The following is a 23,936-nucleotide window of genomic DNA, read 5'->3' as shown; positions in this document are numbered from 1 at the left end:
CACGGGAAAATGTTTGAAACAAAGTCTGGAAGCCAGAAGAGGGAGCCCTCATGCATTACAACTGTCAATTACAGACCTCACCCCAAAGACAGGCACCTTGCAAATCCAGACTATTTTTCTACCAGCTAGAGGAAGGAAGATTTCCTTCCTTGCCCAGAAAGTCAGGCCATGAGACACCATCCCCACCCTGAACCCTCATTTCCCTCCAGAGGACTGCCATTCAAAACGCCTCCCAACATCCTCCTTTCTGTCTGTGAAGTAACCTTACTTTTCCTTGCTTGTTGGCCTTGCCTACGGCCTCTGCTTGTCCAGAATCGCAATTCATCTGCTGTTCCTGAATAAACCCATTATACTGGTAAATAACTGACTGTTTTATTTTTAAGGTTGATGATTGAGATTCACAGTGGCTTCCTGGAGAGATCTTGAAAACCATCTACTTCACTGCTACCAATTGAAAGAGTTAGTGGAAGCCTTGGCAGAGGTTATTAAGAACTGTAGCAGCTTCCAGGTCACCTCTTGAAAACTACCCACTTTGGTATTACAATAGGAGCTATTTGGTGGGGCTTCATCATTTTCATTTCCCAAGTTTTCCAATGGTTGTGTAACTCCTCTTTTATATCTAGAATGTGTAGAGGGGCTTATGTTCTTCTCACTGAGCTGTGACTGACACAGGGCTCAGTTTCAGTGGTAATGAAAAAAATGCAAACTAAAACTATAAACTAACATAATCTAGAATTATTCAGTGTCTCTAGTCTCTCCCAAACAGGAAAAGGTTCTTAGAACAACTAGCAATTTTATCTAGATCTTTAGATTTCATCTTTATTTTAAACACATTTTTCATTGTGAATAGTTCATATGATTTTTTCAGCAAAAGTAATTCAGCTATATTTCAATTTAGTATAATTTAAGTATACTGATTTAACAATTGTAGTAACTAATTTAATTTAGCTGCATATCTTTTGATTGTTGTAGTTACGATTTTTTTGGCTTCCCATTCCTTCTGTCTGAGTTCACTTTTCTTCTTGTGGAAGTACATCTAATAGCTCACTCATGAGCATCTATAGGTGGTAATTATTTTAGTCACTGTGTAACTAAATGTTCCCCATGAAACTCCTGTAGGAACACAGTGGCACCTTGGTTCTGAATGCTCCTGATTTCCCCAGGCACCTGTGGTCTCTAGTGTCTCTGTAGAGGGATCTCTATAGAACTTCTGTAGTCTTCAGAAAGACTTATCCTGTCCCCCCCTCCCCAACTCAAAACTTATGTGTTCAGTGAAACTAGTAGCCTTATAAAAGCTGTAAACTCAAAAGTATGTGTAACTGTTGCCAAAAGCATTGGAGACCAGCAGACCTGTGTAGGATAGTATGTAGCAGGGTTGGGAGCAGTGTGGAAGGAAGGAGAAGGCAGACAGTGCATACCGGTGGTGGAACTCAGAAATCACCAGGGAAAATATGCATCTGAGATGTGAAATGATCTCAGTGATGGCTAGATCTGTATCTTGGCAAGTAAAGGAAACAGGGGGCACAGCGTTCAGAGGAGAAGCCCATCTGCCTGCTCCTGATAGTTATTTAAAAACCCACTACATTTTAAGGGAACAGTCCTTAGAAACAGAGGAGATAATTCTGGAGTTCCACACTCTGGAAGACAATTCTTGTTCCTCTCCACCTGCATCTATTGAGAGACACTTGTGGACAGAAACCCAAAACTCTTCTACCTGAAAAGAAATCTTACCAGAAATATATCTCTAGGGAGCCGACAAAAATTGTGTCCTAACGTTTCCATATGAGTTTAAAAATATTTAATGCTGCAAACTCAACTATGAAGGAATAACACCAAGTAGACATACAGTAACTCAGAGATGAGATGGGCAGACAGGGGAGATAATTACTAGTTAACAAGGAGAGGTAAAAGAATAATTCAGGAAATAAAAGGAAAAAGAGAAAAAGATTGAGCAAACCAAGTAAGTAAGAAAGAACTCAGTGGGAAACAGATTAGAAAGCACAGTATGAATATAAAGGCTAGAAACTAAACTAAAATAAAATATAACATAAACAAGATAAAGATGAAAGGACTCAAGAGGGAAAATGATGGGTATAGACAGCTGGCCGTGAAGAGCTAACAGACGCCTAACTGGAGTTCCCAAAGAAAACACAGTGGGATAGAACAATGGAACAGAAGACATTTTAAAATAAGTATAATGGAAGAAAATGCTCTTGAAATAAAAATTTACATGTTGTAAAGACTAATCATATACCAGTGAAAATTGACCCAGAATTATCAACTCAGAAATATATCCCTAAAGCTACTGGATTTTGAGGATGAATAAATAACCTGTGGGCAAAAAGATCAAGTCACATACAAGGAGAAAAACAGTGTGAACTTAGCTTTCTCCATAGCAGCAATCAATGCCTGATAGTAGTGGGTCCACCTCTTTAAAGTATTTAAGGAAAAGTAAGCCAAAGATTTTTTTCTTGGCCAGTCCATGAATATTTTTTTTCCCTCCTGCCCTGAAAGTCACCATTCTACTTTCTGTCTTTATGATTCTGACTGCTCTAAGTACCTCATGTAAGTGGAATCACACAGTATTTGTCTTTTTGAGACTAGCTTATTTCACTTAGCATAATGTCCTTAAGGTTCATCCATGTTGTAGAATATTCCAGAATTTCCTTCTTTTTTTTTAAGGCTGAATAATATTCTCTTGTACATATATAACACACTTTACTTATCCATTCAATGGTCAATGGATGCTTGGGTAGCTTCCAAGTTTAAGCTATTGCTAATAATGCTATTATGACCACTGGTGTACATATATCTCTTTGAGTCTCTGCTTTCAGTTCTCTTGGGTGTATGCCCCTAAGTGGGATTGTTGGGTCATAAGGTAATTCTATTTTTAATATTCTGTGGATACTCCATACTGTTTTGAACAGTGGCTGTGTCATTTTACATTCCCACCAAAGTCCAGGGTTCCAATGGCTCCACATCCTTGCATCCTTGCCAGCACTTGTTTTCTGTTTTTTGATAACATCTTAATGGGTGTGAGGTGGTAGCTCGCTGTAGTTTTAATTTGCATTTCCCTAATGGTTAGTGATGTTGTGAACACCTATTCATGTGCTTATTGGCCACTCATATATCTTCTTTGGAGAAATATCTATTCAAATACTTTGCTCATTTTTTAATTTGGTTGGTTTTCTTTTTTTGAGTTTTATGAGTTTTTATGTGTTCTAGATTAACCATTTATCAGATACGTGATTTACAAATATATTCTCCCATTCTGTGAGTTGCTGTTTACTATGTGGATAGTGTCTTTTGATGTACAAATTAAAAAAAACTTAATGAAGTCCAGTTTGTCTGTGTTTTGTTGTTGCTACTATGCCTTGGATGTCATATCCAAGAAACTGCCAAATCCAATGTCATGAAACTTATGTCCTATGTCTTCTTATAGGAGTTTTATTGTCTTAGGTCTTACATTTAGATGCTTGATCTATTTTGAGTTAATTTTCATATATGGTGTTAGGTAAGGGTCCAGCTTTATTCTTTTGCAGCTGGATATCCAGTTTATAAGCTAAATGTGTTGAAAAGGCTATTCTTTTCCGCAATGAATTGTCTTGGCACCCTTGTCAAAAATCATTTGACCTTATATGTGAGGGTTTATTTGTGGGCTTTCTATCCTATTACATTGGTATATATGTCTGTCTTTATGCCAAAAACCACACTGTTTTTATTATTATAGCTTTGTAGTAAGCTTTGAAATCAAGTAGTGGACTTACTTGTAAGTACCATTTTGTTCTTCTTTTTCAAAATTATGTTAGCTATTCAGTGTTCCTTTAGATTCCATATGAATTTTGGAATAGGTTTTTCTATTCCTGCAAAATACATCATTTGGATATTGATAGGGATTTATTTGAATTGGTAGATCATTTTGGGCAGCATTGAGATTTTAATATTAAATCTTCAATTCCATGAATATGGGATGTGTTTCCATTTCTTTATGTCTTCTTTAATTTCTTTCAGCAGTGTTTTGTTGTTTACATTGTACAAGTCTTTCCTCTCCATGGTTAAGGTAATTCCTAAGTATTTTATGCTTTTTGATGCTATTGTAAATGGAATTGTTCTTGGAATTTTCTTTTTAGATTGTTCTTTGTGCATAGAAATGCAAATGATTTTTGTATGTCAATTCTATCCTGTTTGCTGAATTCATTTATCAGATCTAACAGCTAATAAATGACTTCCTTTGGAGTCTTTAAGATTTTCTACAAATAAAATCATATCACTTGCAAAAAGGGATAATTATAACTTCACCTCTTCATTTCCACTTTGGCTGCTTTTAATTTATTTTTTTCTCACCAAATTGCTATGGCTAGAACTCCCAGTACCATGTTGAATTGAAGTGGTGAAGGTGGGCATCCTTGCCTTGTTCCTGATCTTAGAGGAAAAGCTTTCAGTCCTTCACCAGTGAGTGTGATGTTTGCTGTGAGCTTTTCATATATGACTTTTCTTATGTGGAGGTAATGTCCTTTTATTCCTATTTTGTTGAGCATTAAAAACATTGAGATATAATTGACATATAGCATTATATTAGTTTTAGGTGTGCAACACAGTGATTTGGTAGTTGTATATAGTGTGAAATGATATTGTTAAATGACAAAGATAACCACAATAAGTCTAGTTAACATCCATCCCCACACAGTTGCAATTTTTTTCTTGTGATAACTTTTAAGATTTGCTCTCTTAGTAACTTTCAAATATACAATACAGCATTATTAACTACAGTCACCATGCTGTACATGAAATTCCCAGGACTTATTTATTTTATAACTAGAAGTCTGTATCTTTTGATTACCTTCTCCCATTTCACCCACCTTCTACCCTTGCCTCTAGCAACCACCAGTCTATTCTGAATATCTATGAGGGTTTTTTTGGTTATAGATTCCACGTGTAAGTGAGAGCATATGGTATTTATTATATTTGTCTGACTTATTTCACTTAGCATAACGCTCTCTATGTCCATCCATGTTGTCACAAATGACAAGAGTTCCTTTGTTTTTATGGCTAAATAATATTCCATTGTATACATATAACATCACATTTTCTTTATCCATCTACGGACAGCTATCAGGGAACACTTGGGACACAAGATATCCATGTCTTGGATACTGTAAATAATGCTGCAATGAACATGGAGGTACAAGTATCTTTTTGACTTAGTGTTTTTGTTTCTTTCAGATAAATACCCAGAGGTAGAATTTCTGGATCATATGGCAATTCTATTTTGAATTTTTTGAGGAACCTCCATACTATTTTCTGTAGTGGCTGCACTGATTGACATTTCCACCAACAGTACACAAAGATTCCCTTTTCTCCACATCCTTGCCAATATTTATTATTTCATGTCTTTTTGAAAATAGCCATTCTTACAGGTGTTAAGGTGACATCTCACTGTGGTTCTTATTTCCATTTCTCTGGTAATTAGTGGTGTTGAGCACTTTTGTGTACCTGTTGGCCATCTGTATGCATTCTTTAAAAATGTCCATTCAGGGCTGGGTTGGGGGGTGGACTTGATAGCATGCGTGAATGTTGAAACTACAATGTTGCTCATGTGAAACCTTCATAAGACTGTATATCAATGATACCTTAATTAAAAAAAAAATCTGTTTGGAAACTGGGTGAAGATCCTGGAAAAGAAATGGGAAGATAGGAAAGAGGAATAAAATAGCAAACTCACCACTCTGTAGTTCGGAAAAGTTTTTTCCATTTACTGCTAGACTTTCATGGATGGAGATGCAAGCTTTTTATGCATTTACATCCAATGTTAAAATTGGTAATACATAATTTCTAAAGATTAACATCAAAACAATCATCTATTTAGATATGCTTTTGTAAAAAGGAAATATATTAGCAGCATTTGTATTTTCCACAATCACACAGCCTACAGACATGCAGACTAACTCTCTATTTATTTGCAGTGATGTAGTGCTTTGCCCTGTATTTCAAACACCAAAACCTGCCTGGCAGCTAGGGGGTTCTTTTTATTTCGTTATTCTAAAATAACTGGGGGAAAAAGGCATTAATTTGTACACCAGACCCCACAGAGCTCCTTCAATCTCTTTCTCTCTGACATGAGGTTTCAGGGAGAAGACAGCTTTCTGTAAACTGGACAGTGAGTCTCAGCAGACACTGAAGTTTACTGGTGCATTGATTGTGGACCTCCTGGCCTTCAGAAGTGTGCGAAATAAGTGTTTGTTCTCTAAGCTACCTTATCTATGCTATTTTTGGTATACAAGCCTGAGCTAAGAAAGGGATTTGTACACCTGTTAGAAGTTTCATGTACAGGGTAGGAACTGTCTGTCTTAAGTAGAGTTAGAAGTAGGGTCAGAATTTTAAAAAATGAAATATCAAAATAAAAGGGTGGAACTGAAATGTTTTTCTTTGATTTGAACATACCAGATCAGTTTGTGAAAAGATGTGTGTGTATGTGTTTTTATGTGTGTATGGAATGTCCCAAAAGTCTGTATGTAGTTTAACTTCACTCACTTCAGAAAAGTAAGTGCTACAGACTTACTACAAAGATCAAGATCATTTGAAGGATTATTTACATTTATTTTATGTTGATGTTAGTTGTGTGAATGTTGAATAATGAATTATTCATTTTAATTATTTTAGTCAGCCCCTCAGATTGAGAATGGTCAAGCCTGACTGAAACAAAAAATTTAAGTTGGCTATTTAACATTCACAAAACTAAGTGAGTGTAAAAGAGCTTTAAAGCCAATATCTTGTTTCATAAAGCTAAAAGATTCTACACAAAAAATGGATTTGAGGACATACAAGATCATGGGTATAAGTGTTCTTTGGTATGAGCCATAATTCCAGTCAGTATCTCAGGTTTTCAAGGCAGTTGAATCGGTGAGACTCAAGTCAAGGTTCCCAACAGTGAAGGGGAACTTGGGAAGTATCGACGAAACAAGCAGCAAGTTTCATTATGGTAATATATGATACGACAGGGTAAAGTTGGAAAACAGGGTGTGAGGCTAGGGAAGAGGGGCCTGGAGGTCCCAGGAGGAGAGGGGTATCTGCTGGGCTGGGGGTATGGGAGGGGCAGGGGGCACACCCTCCTCACGCTGCCCCCTCCCCAACAGACACCCTTTGTGACTCCTCGGTGCTCTGTGATGCGGGCTTGGGACTAAAGCCAAGCCCCTGCCCTCCCAGAGCTCAGTTACCTCAGGTAGCTTGGAAGATGGAGTTCAGAGAATGGAACCTTCTTTCATTTCTGAACAACCCTATTCAGCCAAGTCTGAGTTTTGGCTCAGAAACCTTGAGTATTAACCCTAGCTTCATTATCCTGTGTGGTTTGGGGTTCATCCTTCTGTCCCTATACTACCTGGTGGGGATGCTATCTGCACCAACCAGAGGGAAAGTGCAATACAGCAACAAGGTAAGGGCCCCTGGGAAGACCTCCAACAGGGCCTCTTCACTGTCATTTCCACTTCTGGTCCCACATTTTTTAATGAATTTGGTTGGTTCAGAGACACACTCAAGATGGGAAGACAGAGGAGAACATAGAATTTCATCCTTCTAGGGAAACACTGGGCAGGGTGAAGGGCTTATCTGGGACTGTTGCCATTCGAAGCTCACCAACTAACTGTGATAAAATCCCCAGCAGGGATTTTGTGGCCCTAGATTGGGCAATTTAGAGAGTTTGGGATCTGCAGGCAAACAAAGTTCCCTGAACTTGATCTTGAGTTACATTCTCATGTCCTGCATCACTTGACCAAGCCTTCCTTCGTGCATGTGGAGAGCAGTGCCGAGCTTCTGAGAGCCTTTGGCAGAGGCTGAAGCCCAAGCTCTGTCCCAGGATACATGGTCCCGTCTGAGGGAGCACAGACAGGACTGCTCGCCTCAGGGCCTAAGCCTGCCTCCAGCAGAGGCCTTCTGACTGGGAATATCAAGTGTGCACTTCATAGGCAAAATCCTTCTTTGAGTTTTTCAAAGAAGTATAAATTGAAAGCATTTTAAAGTTTTAAAACTGACAAAAGGAACACAGAATTGTATTAGTTAAAATAGAGTCATATGATTCTTGGATAATGAATGTCAGAGTTTGCTAGAAAAAAGAGCCAGAGAAATGAGTCCCAGCCCCTCATTCTTTTCCTTTTGTTTTCAGCATCAAGGGGGAGCCCAGCGGAGAAGGCAAGGTGGCTCACTGAAGGGTACGTGTCTGCCTATTGCACCTGAACCCTCCAACAGTGACCCCTCCTGTCCTTTCCATGAGGTCCCAAGTCCACGATCTCTGAGGGTGTCAGTTGCTAGAGAGAGTCTAGCTAATCTCAGAAAGCATATCACTTAGGCTCATGGGAAGTCCGTCAGGGCCTGACACACTTGTCAGATTCCCTGCTTTGCCATTCATGGGCATGAAGCAGAGATGGACCTGGGTAATGGTGTTGCCCAATAGGTGGTAAACTTGTGTGAGATGTGGAGAGTCAGAATTTTTCTGTCTCTTGATCTGGGAAAGTACTCTGACTTCCTGGATACTCAAATTCTTCTATGAGAAACTATTGATCTCTATGCTTCACGTGGGCGGTGTGAGCATCACATAACATATGTGACTGTACTTTGAAAATACGGCAACCTTGTTAATATTATTCTTGACCATTTGACCTTGTCTATTGAATCTTGGGGCTTTCAGAGTCTAATATTCCAAGCGGCTCTTGTAAAGGGATTCCTATACAAAACCTATGCTTCTACCTTCATTACGTATAATCCACACTTCTTGGTTTCTCAGCTTGCAGTTATTACCTGACAGAAGAGGAGGAGGAACAGCAGCTGATTGCTCTTCTAAAAAGGTCTTTCCCTTTCCTATTTAGTATGTTCTATGCAACTTGGGGGATTCAGGGTAGCCTGTCATACACATGGGAGGAGGTAGGCATAGAAAAGTGTATGGGAATGAAAGTCTTGGTGTGGGGGTGTTGAGCTTCTTGTGAAGTCATAGCTGTGGGATAATGTGAAGGGGCAGCAGGCTGCAGGTGGCCCCTCTCCTAAGCTTGTCCTGGCTGCAGCTTTGTACTTCCTGTCTCCTGCAGCCACCGGGGCCAGAATTACAATTATACCTGCTTTCGTCAACTGTTATGTCCAGACCCCTTCTGTGAGGTGTGTAATACCACAACAGTTGAGGTCAATCGGCTGCTGTGCCCAGAAGTCCTGGAAGGTACTATTCCCTCTGTGACCCCTTTGGCTTCCACAGCTCCTGTGACTGAGTCATCACCCAGTGTGTTCCCTGATGACTCAGCAGTCCCCCCAGGAGACCTAACACCAGCCTCTCTGTCTGAGCCTTCCTCACCACCTCCCTGCATTCTCTCACCCAACCCAATGACTCCCCTAGTGGGCTTTTCCTCACTGCTTCACCTGTGTGTCACACACTGTCACCAGAACCTTTTCCTTCCTTGGATTCTAAATTGTTCCCAAACCCAAACCCTTGCCTTTCCCCCTCTCCCACCATATGACACTCGGACAGTGGATCCTGTTCTCCACCCAGAGGCTGCTTTGTCTGTGAATACCACCTCCCCACTTTCCCAAGACATCAACCCCTTACCAGAATTGTCCCGGACAATGAATCCCATGGATTCATTTCCTTGTCCTCACCTACTACCAAGCATGTCTGTTGCAGCACCACCAGATTGCAATTTGACTGTGACTATATCTAAATCGATTTCCATCCCACCAATGCCTATTCCAGAGAACTCATCTCCAGGTAGCCCTGGTGGGTTGTTCACGTTTGACCCAAGAATCAGAGACATTGACCATTCAAGCTTGTCAACTTCAGACTGTTCTTGGGGGCAAGCTCATGCCAAAGACTTGTCACAGTGTGATTTCAATCAAGAGTTTCTTGCCCTCCACTCTTCAGAGAACTCTTTCAGGGGAGACCCTGCAGCCATCCCTACAGAGTCTGGTAACCTTTCATCTCTCAGCCATGATTGCCTGGCACTTCTGGAGACACAAGTCCAAAAGAGGAGTGATTTCCTGTGATTGAAGGAAAAGGAAAAGAAAGGGGGTTCTTTTCCAAAACAACTTAGGCCAGAGTACCAACTAAATTCCCCTGGGAAAATGATATAGTCAGTCACTGATAGGCATGACTCAGCAGTCTCCCTTTATTTATTTATTTATTTATTTATTTATTTATTATTTTGGTATCAATCTACAATTACATGAGGAACATTATATTTACTAGGGTCCCCCCTTCACCAAGTCCCCCCCAACAAACCCCATTATAGTCACTGTCCATCAGTGTAGGGGGATACTGTAGAGTCACTAGTTTTCTCTGTGTTGCACAGCCCTCCCTATGCCTCCCCCAAGATTATACATGCTAATCATAATGCCCCTTTTCTTCCCCCCATCCCTCCCTTCCCACCCACCCTCCCCAGTCCCTTTCCCTTTGGTAACTGTTAGTCCATTCTTGGATTCTGTGAGTCTGCTGCTATTTTGTTCCTTCAGCTTTTTCTTTGTTCTTATACTCCACATATGAGTGAAATCATTTGGTACTTGTCTTTCTCTGCCTGGCTTATTTCACTGAGCATAATACCCTCCAGCTCCATCCATGTTGTTGCAAATGGTAGGATCTGTTTTCTTCTTATGGCTGAATAATATTCCATTGTGTGTATGTACCACATCTTCTTTATCCATTCATCTACTGATGGACACTTAGGTTGCTTTCATTTCTTGGCTATTGTAAATAATGCTGTGATAAACATAGGAGTGCATCTGTCTTTTTCAAACTGGGATGCTGCATTCTTAGGGCAAATTCCTAGAAGTAGGATTCCTGGGTCAAATGGTATTTCTATTTTGAGCTTTTTGAGGAACGTCCATAGTGCTTTCCATCCCTTCCTTTTTGGAACAGCAAAGGCAAACCAAAGGAGCTGCATGTGCATGAGCAGCCCCCATATCTTAAGACCTTGGGGAGCCAATTAAAGCAAGAAGGTATCCAGCTCTTTTAGGGTCCCCATCTCTACACAGTGAGTCCTTGTCCTCTGCTGCCCATGGCTTGGGTGACTATTCCATAGTCTTTATATTCAATGCAATCTTGAATGCTTCTGCAGGTCAAGAATCCCCAGAGCTTCCTCATCTCATACCTCTGTCCTTGCCTGAGAAGCACCCTCAGCCCCAGCTCCAAGTGCTGCCACAAGCTCAGCCCCCACCTGTCTCTCATGGCCAGACCCAGGCTCATCTTCCATCTCAACCCAGAATCCCACCATCTGGTCCTCTATCCCAGACGAGGATCTGTGGAGTGTGTTTCCATGGACCCCAGAATGATTTAGACTCTCTCAGCTCATCTGAAATTCAAGACCTGGAATGGAATGTGTTTCAGAAGCAACAAGAATGTTTGTGGGGTTTACCTGCTGTGGTCCAAAGATCTCAGGTGAAATTTTGTCCTCTGGCTCGTTCCTTTTCTAACTGCAAGGCCTCCCAGCCCCATGCTTCAATCTCTATCCTTCCTGGAGCATTTCCTCTTAGTGATGAGATTCGGAAGAAACTAGAACAGCACCTTCAAAAGAGGCTCATTAAACACTCGTGGGGCCTGCCCCACAGGGTCCTAGAATCTCTATCACCGATGATGTCACCGAGTGATTCTTCAGAGATATCTGGGTCAAAGAGAAATCATGGACTCTTACAGAGAAATGTGCTTAATGATAAGAGTAGCAAGAATCTTAATGTTGGATTGAGCCAACCTGGTAGCTTCCAAAAGTGGCCCTCAGAAATATTTCAGCTAGAGAAGGATGTGGGGAAAGGTCAGGGACAGAGCCCAGAGAGTGGCTGAAAAGATCTTCTGTTGTGTGAACCAGAGGGCTTTTCATATGAGGACGTGGAATATGATTCTGAGGAAGAACTAGACAGTCACATGGTGAGTCTGTCAGGGGGGTTAGGGGAATATGAAGGCTGGAGAGAACTTGTGAACATCCTAAGAGTACATCTGAGCAAGAAGTCTGAGGAAATCAGTGAGGGTCAGCTCCCTGGGGCTGTGCAGAATTCATGGGAATGTATGAAGCAGACACTGCTTCCTGAGGAATCCCACATCCAATCAAAACAGAGTAGTTTGCCACCATCAGTGGATGAAGACTACAAATGGAATACCTTCCAGGAACTTTCCTTCATTGATTCCAGTGTAAAGCAGGTACTGGAAGCTCATATTAAAAAGTTTCATATGAGGATGGTGTGCGGACTTCTCCCGAAGGTCATTGAATCCATAGAAATTTTTAAATTGAAAAATGTCTCATCCTACTCCTTATCCTATTCCAACTATCCTTGCTCAGCCAACTTGGTGTCTGGGGCAAACTCCAAATCTGAGAGGCTGCAAATCAAGCCCCGTAGAGGGTGCTCTACTCCTGATGGAGACAGAGTGGGGACAGTAAGTTCAGCCCCTGTACTGCAGCATCCTCTCCCTGCTACCTCACTTGTGGCCAAAGAAGGACAAGAGATGCTGAGACAATCACCCCCTAATATTAACCATGAGATTGCCAAGGATATTCAGGGAATCAAGGAGGCCAGACAGACTCTTGGGCCTGTCATTACACAGCATTAAAGGCAAAGCTACTCAGAGTCAGACTCTACCGGCCAACAGGAGCCTCTCAGAACTGCCCCCAAAGCAAGCTGGGCCTCTATATAAGCGAGAGCATAAGACTGTGAGGTGCAGTAATGAAGTAGAAATGTGGCAAGAAGACAGAGAAGATTTTAAAACCTGTTTCTGAGCTCAGCATGTCCAGGGATATATTTAGGGCTGCAGAGATGGATATTCATCAAGGAAAAATTAGTGACATCTTGACTCCCAGCAAGCCAGGAAGCTCCCAAATGAAAAATGTGAATGGTTCTGTGACCACTGAACACTGCCCACCAAATATTTTGGGTCCCCAAGATCTTAAATCAAAAGACCTGAGGCAACAACTGTTGAATGTGTTAATGGTAAAATATGACAGTGAGACACATGCCCAGGCCAAAGGACAACCCACTCACATGTCCCTTGCCTCAGACAGTTTGATGTCTAAGGCCTCACTGACTCATGCTCAGGGTATTTCCAGTGGGGACATGGGACCTTTCCAGGAGCTACATGTCCATGTGGAGGACAGAGGCAGCAGCATGGAGCATCAGCAAGAGCCTCGTGTCCCTGAGCGTATCTTAAGGAAGTGCCTGGGTGAGAATTTCCCTCCAGGTGCAAATGCAGGGCTGGGAACATCCCAATCAGGAAAGAAGAGTTCCCTGGCAAGGGAGACACTTGGGAAGAAGTCTTCGCAGACACTGTCCCAGAAGGCTCAGCCTGACAAAAGCCGTTTCTGCCAAACAATGAAACACTTTTTAAAATGGATTTGTCCTGGCAAAGAAAATCCCCAGGAAAAGAGCAGCGCAGAGCCGAGGTGTAGTTCAAAGTATAGCTGCCTTTAGCGGAATGACTGAAGCTCAGAAAATCATGACAGACACTGGGAAGTTCTTAGAGAACAAAATGGGGCATCAGCAAGCAATAGGTAGCACCCACCCTGAAAAGCCCCATCAGCCCCAAGTGAAATTTGTGAAAATTCAGCAGAAGGCAGAAGGGCAGGCCCAGCAGATCCCACTCGGGGGCAGTCTTTCAACCACAAGGCTCCTTCTGGTAAAGTGGCAAATAACCAGTGTGGCCACCAAGAAGCTCTCTCTGCTGGCTACAGTTACCCTTCAAGTACTCTACAGATCAGAGAGTAAGACAGGTACCCAGCTATTGGCTCAGAAGCACCCCTCATCCATGCCCCACAAGGATCCTGTGCCCCATGCTTGCCCCACCAGCAGGCATCAGGCCTGCCAGGGGCCTCCAGCTGCTCTCACCACTGCTGAAAACACTGCATTCAGAGATCTGTCTCTACAGTTTATAAAGAAAACAATTCTTCAGATTTTCCAGAAATGAGAATTTCCTTCCTCCAAATAATTCTTTCCTTGTGTATAATATTGATTTTTCCCAATAAATGTTTTTCTAATAATAGTGATTTCTGTGTTCTCTGTGGGGGGGCATGGGTTTGGGGTAACTCTGGACTTGTACTTAGGGAAAGGAAAGAGTCCAGCCTCAGTCATTGCTTCCTTTGACTTCTAAAAGGTGTCATGACCCCTGTTGCTCTTGTTGAGAAATAGATCTCATCTGTTCCCAAAAGCCCATGTCCACCCTGATGAAGTCTGAAGAGATGAGTTCTGTCTCCCGTCTCTTAGCTTAGCCTTATTGAAAATGTATGGCAGCCCACACCTTCCCCACTGAATGTTTTATACCACTTCTAGCACTAGGGAGGACAAGTCGTCTATATCTGAAGAGGGTCAAGGACAGGTATATTTTTCAGAAAATAACATTCAAGAAGAAGCAGTGGCTTACTCATCATTTAGAAGTGAGTAACCAGAGGATCCCACAGGGTAGACCCGAATGGGAGTGTCTGGGGTGGGTATTGCTGCAGTGGATCCTGGGATAGTTGGGGTAGGGTCTGGAAACTGTATAGATGCTGCTTAAGCATCTGTCATGTGGATCATGTTATTGTGTTGGGGAAGCATACTTTCACCTTGACAGTGAGGTTTTCCTACTGGAAAGGCATCTTGGGGAAGTGGTGGTTCTTCCATCCTGGGAATTTCTTCAGGCTGCCCGATTGATGACATGCTTCTGCAGAGCAAAAGCATGGGCCCGCTGTCACTGGTAGGAATGTTGACCAGGCAGCCATCTACCTCCCAGTGTAAAATAAAGCTGAGAGTAAGGAAAGGAGGCCTAGTCATGAGTTGGAAAACAACAAAAGACGGTGAGGGGAAAGAATGACCTGGTGGGTGGGAAAAGGTATACATCTCGTTATCCCCATATCGTGACCCTGTACTGCTCCCCACTTCCTCCAGTCAATTCAGGCTCTACCTCCTTGAGGCTGATCAGGCCACAGCACAGCATACTGATGCCTTTTACTAAAAGGGTGTGGGGCTGGTCTAAGTACAAAAACAGTATCTAGAGGGATGTCATTACGCATGGCATCCTCTTCTTTGGGAAATGTGATTTTGGTGCCTTCATCCATCCACACTTGATGGCAAAATACAGGATCTTTCCCTTAGTATGTACGGTTCATTTATCAGGATGGACATGTCACCTTTCATATTCATGGCCTTGGTGGAGCCTGGTTGATCTCCCCCAGAACACCTGTTGCTCATGAACCAGAGGTGAATCCAAGACTATGCATCAGGGTTACAGATATCTGGGGGCTCACCATGGACCTGCAGGGAATGTTTTTTTGGCCAAGACTGCTCACATATGCATAGTTACAATAGGGATCGGAAGGTAAAGGTAACTCCACTTGTCCAGAACGGGACTCACAAATGGGGTGTGTGTCCTACAGAGCGCTTGAGGTAGTCTTTTCAAAAAGATTTATGAATGCTGGCTATTAAAATATCAGGTGTCAACCACAGGCCTCTCTCACTCCTACACTTGGTTCTTTTGTCCAGAGGTGCATCGTAGACCCTACCATGTCTCAGGCTTTGGGTCACAGAAAGAATGAAGGTTCTGTGAAAGCCCAGGGAGGGACCAAGGTGGTATGGGGTCAGGGGCAGGGAACTTGAAGAGGTGATCAGGCAGTGGAGGGCTCCAACCTCCATGGGGACAGACCAGCCAATAACTCAGCCTCACAGTTACTACACCATCTCATCTCAGGGTCCTTTATTTCCATCCCAGTGCAGTTCCTGCCACACTGCAGCGCTTATTCCAGGAACAATTCTGTCATCCTAATACAGCCTGATATTCCACTCTTTGGCCTCATACCCTTATCCTTCCAACTTGTATGCCCCTTGTTAATTTTTCAACTCCAGGTCATTCATTTCTCCACTTGTCTACCATCAAATTCTTGTCTTCTCATCCTTCCTCTCCTCCAAAGCAGACTTGATGTCTATCAGATAACCAACATGTAAAAAAGCTCCACTACTCTAATCCCCTTTAATCCATCCTTTCTGGTAAAATCCTCCCTCTTCCTTTTCCAGAAATTCTTCCTGTAAGTAAGTGGTCACTACTGGAATAAATCTCACAAGTCTGCTGGCTGCGTGATAAATTGGGACCCAGCACTATTCAAATGATTCAAGGTGGACTGAAAGGAAGGATGTAATGGATTGCCAAAGCCTCTGCAGCCCAATGCTTTTTTTGTTTTAATACTGCAAGCATCTGTTAGGGTGAGTGTGTTACACAGATGAAATCATTCATTCATTCCACAAATAATTATCCCAGTTACTAACATGTGCCCCAAATAAATGGAGCTTAGGTTACTGTTTTCTTATTCCATGCTCTCTCAGATGCTATGCAAATCTATTTCAAATCTTCTTCACCTTCTCAAAATTATAGACCACCTCTCCCTGCTTAGCAGGTGTGCTCCATCACCATTCACAGAGGAGCTAGAAGCCATGAGATAGGGACTTTTCATCAACAAACCTTGAAAATAACACTTTCCCATTCCTCCTTTCTTTCTGTTACATGAAAAGTGGTTTTCTTCTCAACTTCAAAGGAATTACAGTTGTCGAAATTTCTTTATTGAGAGAGAATTAAATGCCCATCTTGATGGACAAACCCACCTTTACCAGGTATCCATCTGTTCTTATGAGGCACCCAACACCTTTTATTTTAAAAGCTTATTACAGACATGTTTAAACATGCACAAGAGCAGACAGAACAACATAACTTCCCATATATGCCTCACCCAACTTGCACAATTATCATTTGGAATGTATCATACATCCCATCTCTTACACCATGATTAAAGTATAAAATCCCATTTAAACATCTTACCATCCATCTCCTAGACATATGCTATGCATGCATGTCACAGCACTCACATTTCTTTGATAGTCATCATCTGTGTAACATACTTACCCTAACAGATGCGTGCAGCATTGAAACAAAAAAAGCATTGAGCTGCAGAAGCTTTGGCAATCCATTACGCCCTGCCTTTCAGTCAACCCTGAATCATTTGAGTGAATTCCTCCCTCAGCCTCATACAAGAAATAATCTTATAGAGCAAATTCAGTGCACAACACTGCTGTCCCCGAATCACACACTAAGTATAACACGCAAAAAGTACTGGTGTAGAGAAGTATACATGATAGACTTGACATCAATCTATGTGTTTTCACATATATAGAAGAAAATTTTTTTCTGTCACACATTTAAAATGAGTCATTGTGTTTTGAATTAAACACAGCAGTTCAAACACACTTGTCTATTTCCTCCCCTTCCCCAAATGCCAAACACATGGAGGCTTAACAACATGCTCCTAAATAATCAATGGATCAAGGACCAAAGTAAAACAGAGATCAAGCAATATATAGAGACAAATGACAACAACAGCACAAAACCCCAACTTCTGTGAGATGCAGTGAAGGCAGTTCTAAGAGGAAAGTATGTAGTAATCCAGGCCTATTTAAAGAAGAAAGAAAAATCCCAAATGAATAGTCTAAAGTCACAATTATTGAAAATGGAAAAAGAAGAACAAATAAGGCCTAAAGTCAGCAGAAGGAGGGACATAATAAAGATCAGAGAAGAAATAAATAAAACTGAGAAGAATAAAACAATAGAAAAAAATCAATGAAACCCAGAGCTGGCTCTTTGAGAAAATAAATAAAATAGATAAACCCCTAGCCAGACTTATTAAAAGAAAAAGAGAATCTACACACAGAAACAGAATCAGAAATGAGAAAGGAAAAATCATGACAGACCCCACAGAAATACAAAGAATCATTAGAGAATACTATGAAAATCTATATGCTAACCAGCTCGAAAACCTAGAAGAAATGGACAACGTCATAGAAAAATACAACCTTCCAAGACTGACCGAGGAAGAAACAGAAAATCTAAACAGACCAATTACCAGCAACAAAACTGAATCGGTAATCAAAAAACTATCCAAGAACAAAACTCCCATTCACCATTGAATTTTATCAGACATACAGAGAAGACATAATGCCCATTATCCTTAAAGTTTTCCAAAAAATAGAAGAGGAAGGAATACTTCCAGACTCATTCTAAGAAGCCAGCATCACTCTAATACCAAAATCAGGCAAAGACCCCACCAAAAAAGAAAACTGCAGACCAATATCCCTGATGAACATAGATGCAAAAATACTCAACAAAATATTAGCAAACCCAATTAAAAAATACATCAAGAGGATCATACACCATGATCAAGTGGGATTCATCTCAGGGATGCAAGGATGGTACAACATTCGAAAATCCATCAACATCATCCACCACATCAACAAAAAGAAGGACAAAGCCACATGATCATCTCCATAGATGCTGAAAAAGCATTTGACAAAATTCAACATCCATTCATTATAAAAACTCTCAACAAAATGGGTATAGAGGGCAAGTACCTCAACATAATAAAGGCCATAGATGACAAACCCACAGCCAACATCATACTTAACAGTGAGAAGCTGAAAGCTTTTCTTCTAAGATCAGGAACAAGACAGGGATGCCCACTATCCCCACTGTTATTCAACATAGTGCTGGAGGTCCTATCCATGGCAAGTAGACAAAACAAAGACATACAAGGCACCCAGATTGGTAAAGAAGAAGTCAAACTGTCACTATTTGCAGATGACATGATATTATACATAAAAAACCCTAAAGACTCCACTCCAAAACTACTAGAACTAATATGTGAATTCAGCAAAGTTGCAGGATACAAAATTAATACACTGAAATCTGTTACCTACCTATACAGTAATGATGAACTAGCAGAAAAAGAAATCAGGAAAACAATTCCATTCACAACTGCATCAAAAAGAATAAAATACCTAGGAATAAACCTAACCAAGGAAGTGAAGACCTATACCCTGAAAACTACAAGACACTTAAGAGAAATTAAAGAGGACACTAACATGTGGAAACTCATCCCATGCTCTTGCCTAGGAAGAATTAATATCATCAAAATGGCCATCCTTCCCAAAGCAATATATAGATTTGATGCAATCCCTATCAAATTACCAACAGCATTCTTCAACGACCTGGAACAAATAATCCAAAAATTCATATGGAAACACCAAAGACCCCGAGTAGCCAAAGCAATCCTGAGAAGGAAGAATAAAGTGGCGGGGGAGATCTTGCTCCCCAACTTCAAGCTCTACTACAAAGCCACAGTAATCAAGACAATTTGGTATTGGCACAAGAACAGAGCCACAGACCAGTGGAACAGAATAGAGAGTCCAGACATTAACCCAAACATATCTGGTCAATTAATATATGATAAGGGAGCCATGGACATACAATGGGGAAATGACAGTCTCTTCAACAGATGGTGCTGTCAAAACTGGACAGCTACATGTAAGAGAATGAAACTGGATCACTGTCTAACCCATACACAAAAGTAAATTCAAAATGGATCAAAGACCTAATGTAAGTCATGAAACCATAACACTCCTAGAAAAAAACATAGGCAAAAATCTCTTGGACATAAATATGAGCGACTTCTTAATGAACATATCTCCCCAGGCAAGGGAAACAAAAGCAAAAATGAACAAGTGGGACTATATCAAGCTGAAAAGCTTCTGTACAGCAGAGAAATGCAAATTAAAACCACAATGAGATATCACCTCACACCAGTAAGGATTGCCACCATCCAAAAGACAAACAACAACACATGTTGGCGAGGTTGTGGAGAAAGGGGAACCCTCCTACACTGCTGCTGGGAATGTAAAGTAGTTTTTCAACCATTGTGGAAAGCAGTATGGAAGTTCCTCAAAACAATCAAACCCAGGAATTCCACTCCTAGGAATTTACCCTAAGAATACAGCAGCCCAGTTTGAAAAAGACAGATGCACCCCTATGTGTATCACAGCACTATTTATAATAGCCAAGAAATGGAAGCAACCTAAGTGTCCATCAGTAGATGAATGGATAAAGAAGATGTGGTACATATACACAATGGAATATTATTCAGCCATAAGAAGAAAACAAATCCTACCATTTGCAATAACATGGATGGAGCTAGAGGGTATTATGCTCAGTAAAATAAGCCAGGTGGAGAAAGACAAGTACCAAATGATTTCACTCATCTGTGGAGTATAACAACAAAGCAAAAACTGAAGGAACAAAACAGCAGCAGAATCACAGAACCCAAGAATGGACTAACAGTTACCAAAGGGAAAGGGACTGGGGAGGGTGGGTGGGAAGGGAGAGATAAGGGAAATAAAAGGGGCATTACTATTAGCACACATAATGTGGGGGCATGCATGGGGAGGGCTGTACAACACAGAGAAGACAAGTAGCGACTCTATAGCATCTTACTACGCTGATGGACAGTGACTGTAATGGTGTATGGGGTGGGGTGGAGACTTGATAATGGGGGGAGTCTAGTAAACATAATGTTGCTCATGTAATTGTAGATTAATGATATCAAAGTGAAAAAATAATTTTTAAAAAATGTAGAGACTGAAGGACCAATCTGGAAATTACTGCTATCATCTCAATATGAAAGCCTGGCCTGGGGTAAGGGCTCTGGGACAGCCTAGGATGGGCCAGATAGAGAGCATCTGAATCCCAGGCACATCTTACATATTCAGTTTATGCCCCACAGCTCTCCACAAGTATTTGAGGCAATGGAAGTACGGTTAACATAATACAGTTAATAATGTAAGAACAGACAAGTATGACCCATCAAAATTCACCTATTGATGCTGCCACCCTTTTAACTCCTCAGTCACTGTCTCACCAAGCAGGAGTGGAGTTTTAACTTGGAATTTGCCTTCTCTGGTGGGTAATAAAAGACAGTCTGAGATCATAGACTCTCAGAATCTTTGCATTGGTCACTTGGAAGTTTTTCTGGAGAGCCTCTGTGAGGTAAATATTGAAAGAACTTGAAGACTGGCTGAGTTTCAGCAGGGAAGGAAGGAGTGAGGGAGATTAACGGATGAGTCCAAGGATACGAGTAGGAGCATCATTGGGCTAGAGAGAGGAAAACTGTAATTTAGGGGAACAGTAGGACACTTATGGGAAGAAATTAAGCAGACATTTGAAAAAGGGGTCACTGAGATCCAAACTGAACTATCTAGACTGAATTGTGGGTGGACCAAAGACTCTGAAGGCACACCTACAGCTAGGGGTTTAAGACGGTCTTGGAAAGGACAAGTTTACTAGGTAAGAGAAAAAACAGGATTATCTCCCTGGCGCCTAACTTCTCTGACTCTCTCTCTAATCCTCCCTCCTACCTGGCCCTGGAGGCGCCTCAGCACATATCCTAACCTCCCCAAAGCACATTTTGAAGTTATTCAGTCCAGCCTTCAAAACATTCCACCCTAATCATAGGAGAGTCTGGTCTGACTCTCTTCTTTTACTGAGGTGGTCTGACCAGGGCACCTCTGCACACGAGGGTCGCTTACTGCTGCCTCTGAATCTTGGTTAATGTGACCACCACACACCCCTAACTTTCCCATCAATAACCTCTCTCCCTTGTTTTTTACCAGGCTCAGAACACTTTCGGAACCTTAGATTTCTCTGAGCTGACTTTGATCAGTCCTTCCCTCTTACTCTATCGGTACCCGCGCACAGCTGCGCTTTTGCACAACTCCAGAGCGGGCACTCGCATTGCATTCTCTGTGAACCGGTTCCAATGCCGCTGTGCGACACGGTGGCCATCTGGAAAGGGTAGGAGAAAGGATCACGAGTTCTGATGCTAAGTCTTCTCTTTTGGCTAGAAGCTCTAGTCTAGAGGCCACCATTTTCTCTCCCCCGTCTCTCTCGACGTGCCACACAGCAGCTCCTGTTATCCCACTGCTGGCCCCTAGAGGGCTCTCTATTTAAGCCGTGGGCAAAACCCAGGAATTCAATGTGTGGTCCTAGGGCGTCTCACCTCCAGACCGGGTTATTTTCTGCTTCATGGATGAGTTGAAATCAAAGCAACAATTCCAATTACTTACAGAGAGGACAGTTAACGCTTTTAAAATTGGAAGGATAAAATGTTGCTTCATGGACACCTCTTGTGTCAGGTAATGATGAGGTCCAAACAGAAGGCTCCGTAAATTACCATGGATTCTAGAGCACTCTCTCCTTTTCCATCCCTGCAGCAGAGTTCTTAGTATATATTTTTTAAAACTATGCTGTGTAAGTAGTGTTTCCTTTATCCTTCTTAACGCGGTTTATAAAGCTTGAGATTTGCTTATTTTGTTGGCTTTATTTTAAAAGGTTTTATGTAGGTTATTGTTTCTCCATTTTGTGCATTATGAATATGTTATTTGCTTCCTTCTTTTTCTACTTTTAAAAATTGGATATTTAAACCATTAGCTGAGGTGGCACTGAGCTTCAAGTAAGAATGGCTCCAGACTAGGCAAGTGGTTAATTTTTCCTGTGTAATCTGTCAGTCGTGGGCTGTCCACGGCTGACGTCACTGCTCCTGCCATCTTCAGAGTTGTCGTCATTTGTGGCTTTCATCGTCAGGATTCCAAATGGCTTCTGAATCTCTAGGCATCGCATCATATTCCAGGCAGCTATAAGAGTGAAGGAGAAAGCAGTTTGTTCTTATCTTTCTTTGGCTTTGACTTAGTCAAGCAACTATTTTCTGATGACATCTGTCTCTCCTTGATAAAATCTTACTGCTGTGCAATACAGAAAAGCACAGATCACAAGTGGACACAGGTCAATGAATTCTCACAGGGCGAACATGCTTATGCAACTAATACTTATTCAAGAAATAGGCATTTCCGGTATCCCAAAAGCCCCTCAAGGCAATTGCTCCAATAATTTATTTTCTTCCTAAAGGTAACTCGTTTTTACTTTTAATACAATACATAGTCTTGTAGTCTTGTCTGTTTTTTGAAATATATATTGGTGGAATCATACAGTATATACTTTGGGCTAGCTCTTTTTGCTCAACATTTGTGAGATTCATCTATTTGTTGCAGTCATAATTTGTTCATTTTCATTACCATAAATTTTGCCTGGGTGTTATCAATTTTACCTGTATTTTAAATAACAAACTGTTGCTTTTTTGAAAGCCCTTGTTACGTTTGTTTCTATTTCATTAATTTCTGCTCCTTATTATTTGCTCTTTTCTACTTTCACATTTATTTACTATTATTTTTCTGATTTTATGAGATGATACTCAAATGATTGCTACTGAGCCTGGGACTTTTTTCTGGTATTTTCCTTTAATGCTATAAATCTTCCTCTAAGCATGATTCTAACTGCAGTGCACAAGTTTCAAAATATATTTTCATTTACATTTAGTTAAAATATTTTCTAACTTTCACTGTTTCTTTATAGACCCATGGTGTTCTTGATGGTTCTTTTTTTGTTTTGTTTTGAGAGTATTGCTTCATTTCCATACATTTGAGATTTTCTAATTATCATTATATTACTTGATTTCAAATTTATATTTATATTACTTGATTTCAAATGCAATTGTGGTCAGAAAATTTACTCAGCATGACTTAAAATCCTTTGAAATTTGTTGCAGTTCAATTTATGGCCGTATATGATCAATTCTGGTACATGTTCCTTGTGCACTTGGATATAATGTGTTTTAGGTCAAATCTCACTAATTTTCTGTCCATTTGTTGCATTAGTTATTGAGATAGGTGTGATATAATTTCCCTTTAAAACTAAGAATGTATGTTGCTCATGTGAAACCTTCATAAGATTGTATATCAATGATACCTTAGTAAAAAATAAATTAAAAAAAACCAAGAATGTGTTTATCTTTCATTACAGTTACGTCAACTTTGCACTATGTTTTTTCAGATGTTATTAAGCACACTACAAGCAAATTTAGAATTATTTTATCTTCCTGGTGGATTGTAATGCTACATCTGCCGTTTCTTTGATGTTGTTCTTAATGTCTAATGTATATTTTCTATATTTTTACTTTTGACATTCCTGTATCTGTGAGCCAGTCCCCTAATGAAGGACACTGGTTGTTTCCAGTCCTTTGCTATTATAAAAGTGCTAC

At 40.9% G+C, this 23,936-nt stretch overlaps 1 protein-coding gene across 1 annotated transcript; it reads left to right on the top strand.

Annotated features, from left to right (window-relative positions):
- Nucleotides 1-8,413: 8,413 nt before the first annotated feature.
- Nucleotides 8,414-13,129, top strand: LOC140848610 (spermatogenesis-associated protein 31D1-like). Its single transcript, XM_073232876.1, is given in 2 exon segments — nucleotides 8,414-8,423; nucleotides 10,935-13,129. Coding segments are annotated over 2 exon segments (1,638 nt in total). The 3' UTR covers nucleotides 12,563-13,129.
- Nucleotides 13,130-23,936: the final 10,807 nt, after the last annotated feature.

This window comes from Manis javanica, chromosome 4 (assembly GCF_040802235.1).
Source record: "Manis javanica isolate MJ-LG chromosome 4, MJ_LKY, whole genome shotgun sequence".
In the NCBI taxonomy this organism is placed as follows: Eukaryota; Metazoa; Chordata; class Mammalia; order Pholidota; family Manidae; genus Manis; species Manis javanica.
This window is presented reverse-complemented; position numbering and strand designations above follow the sequence as displayed.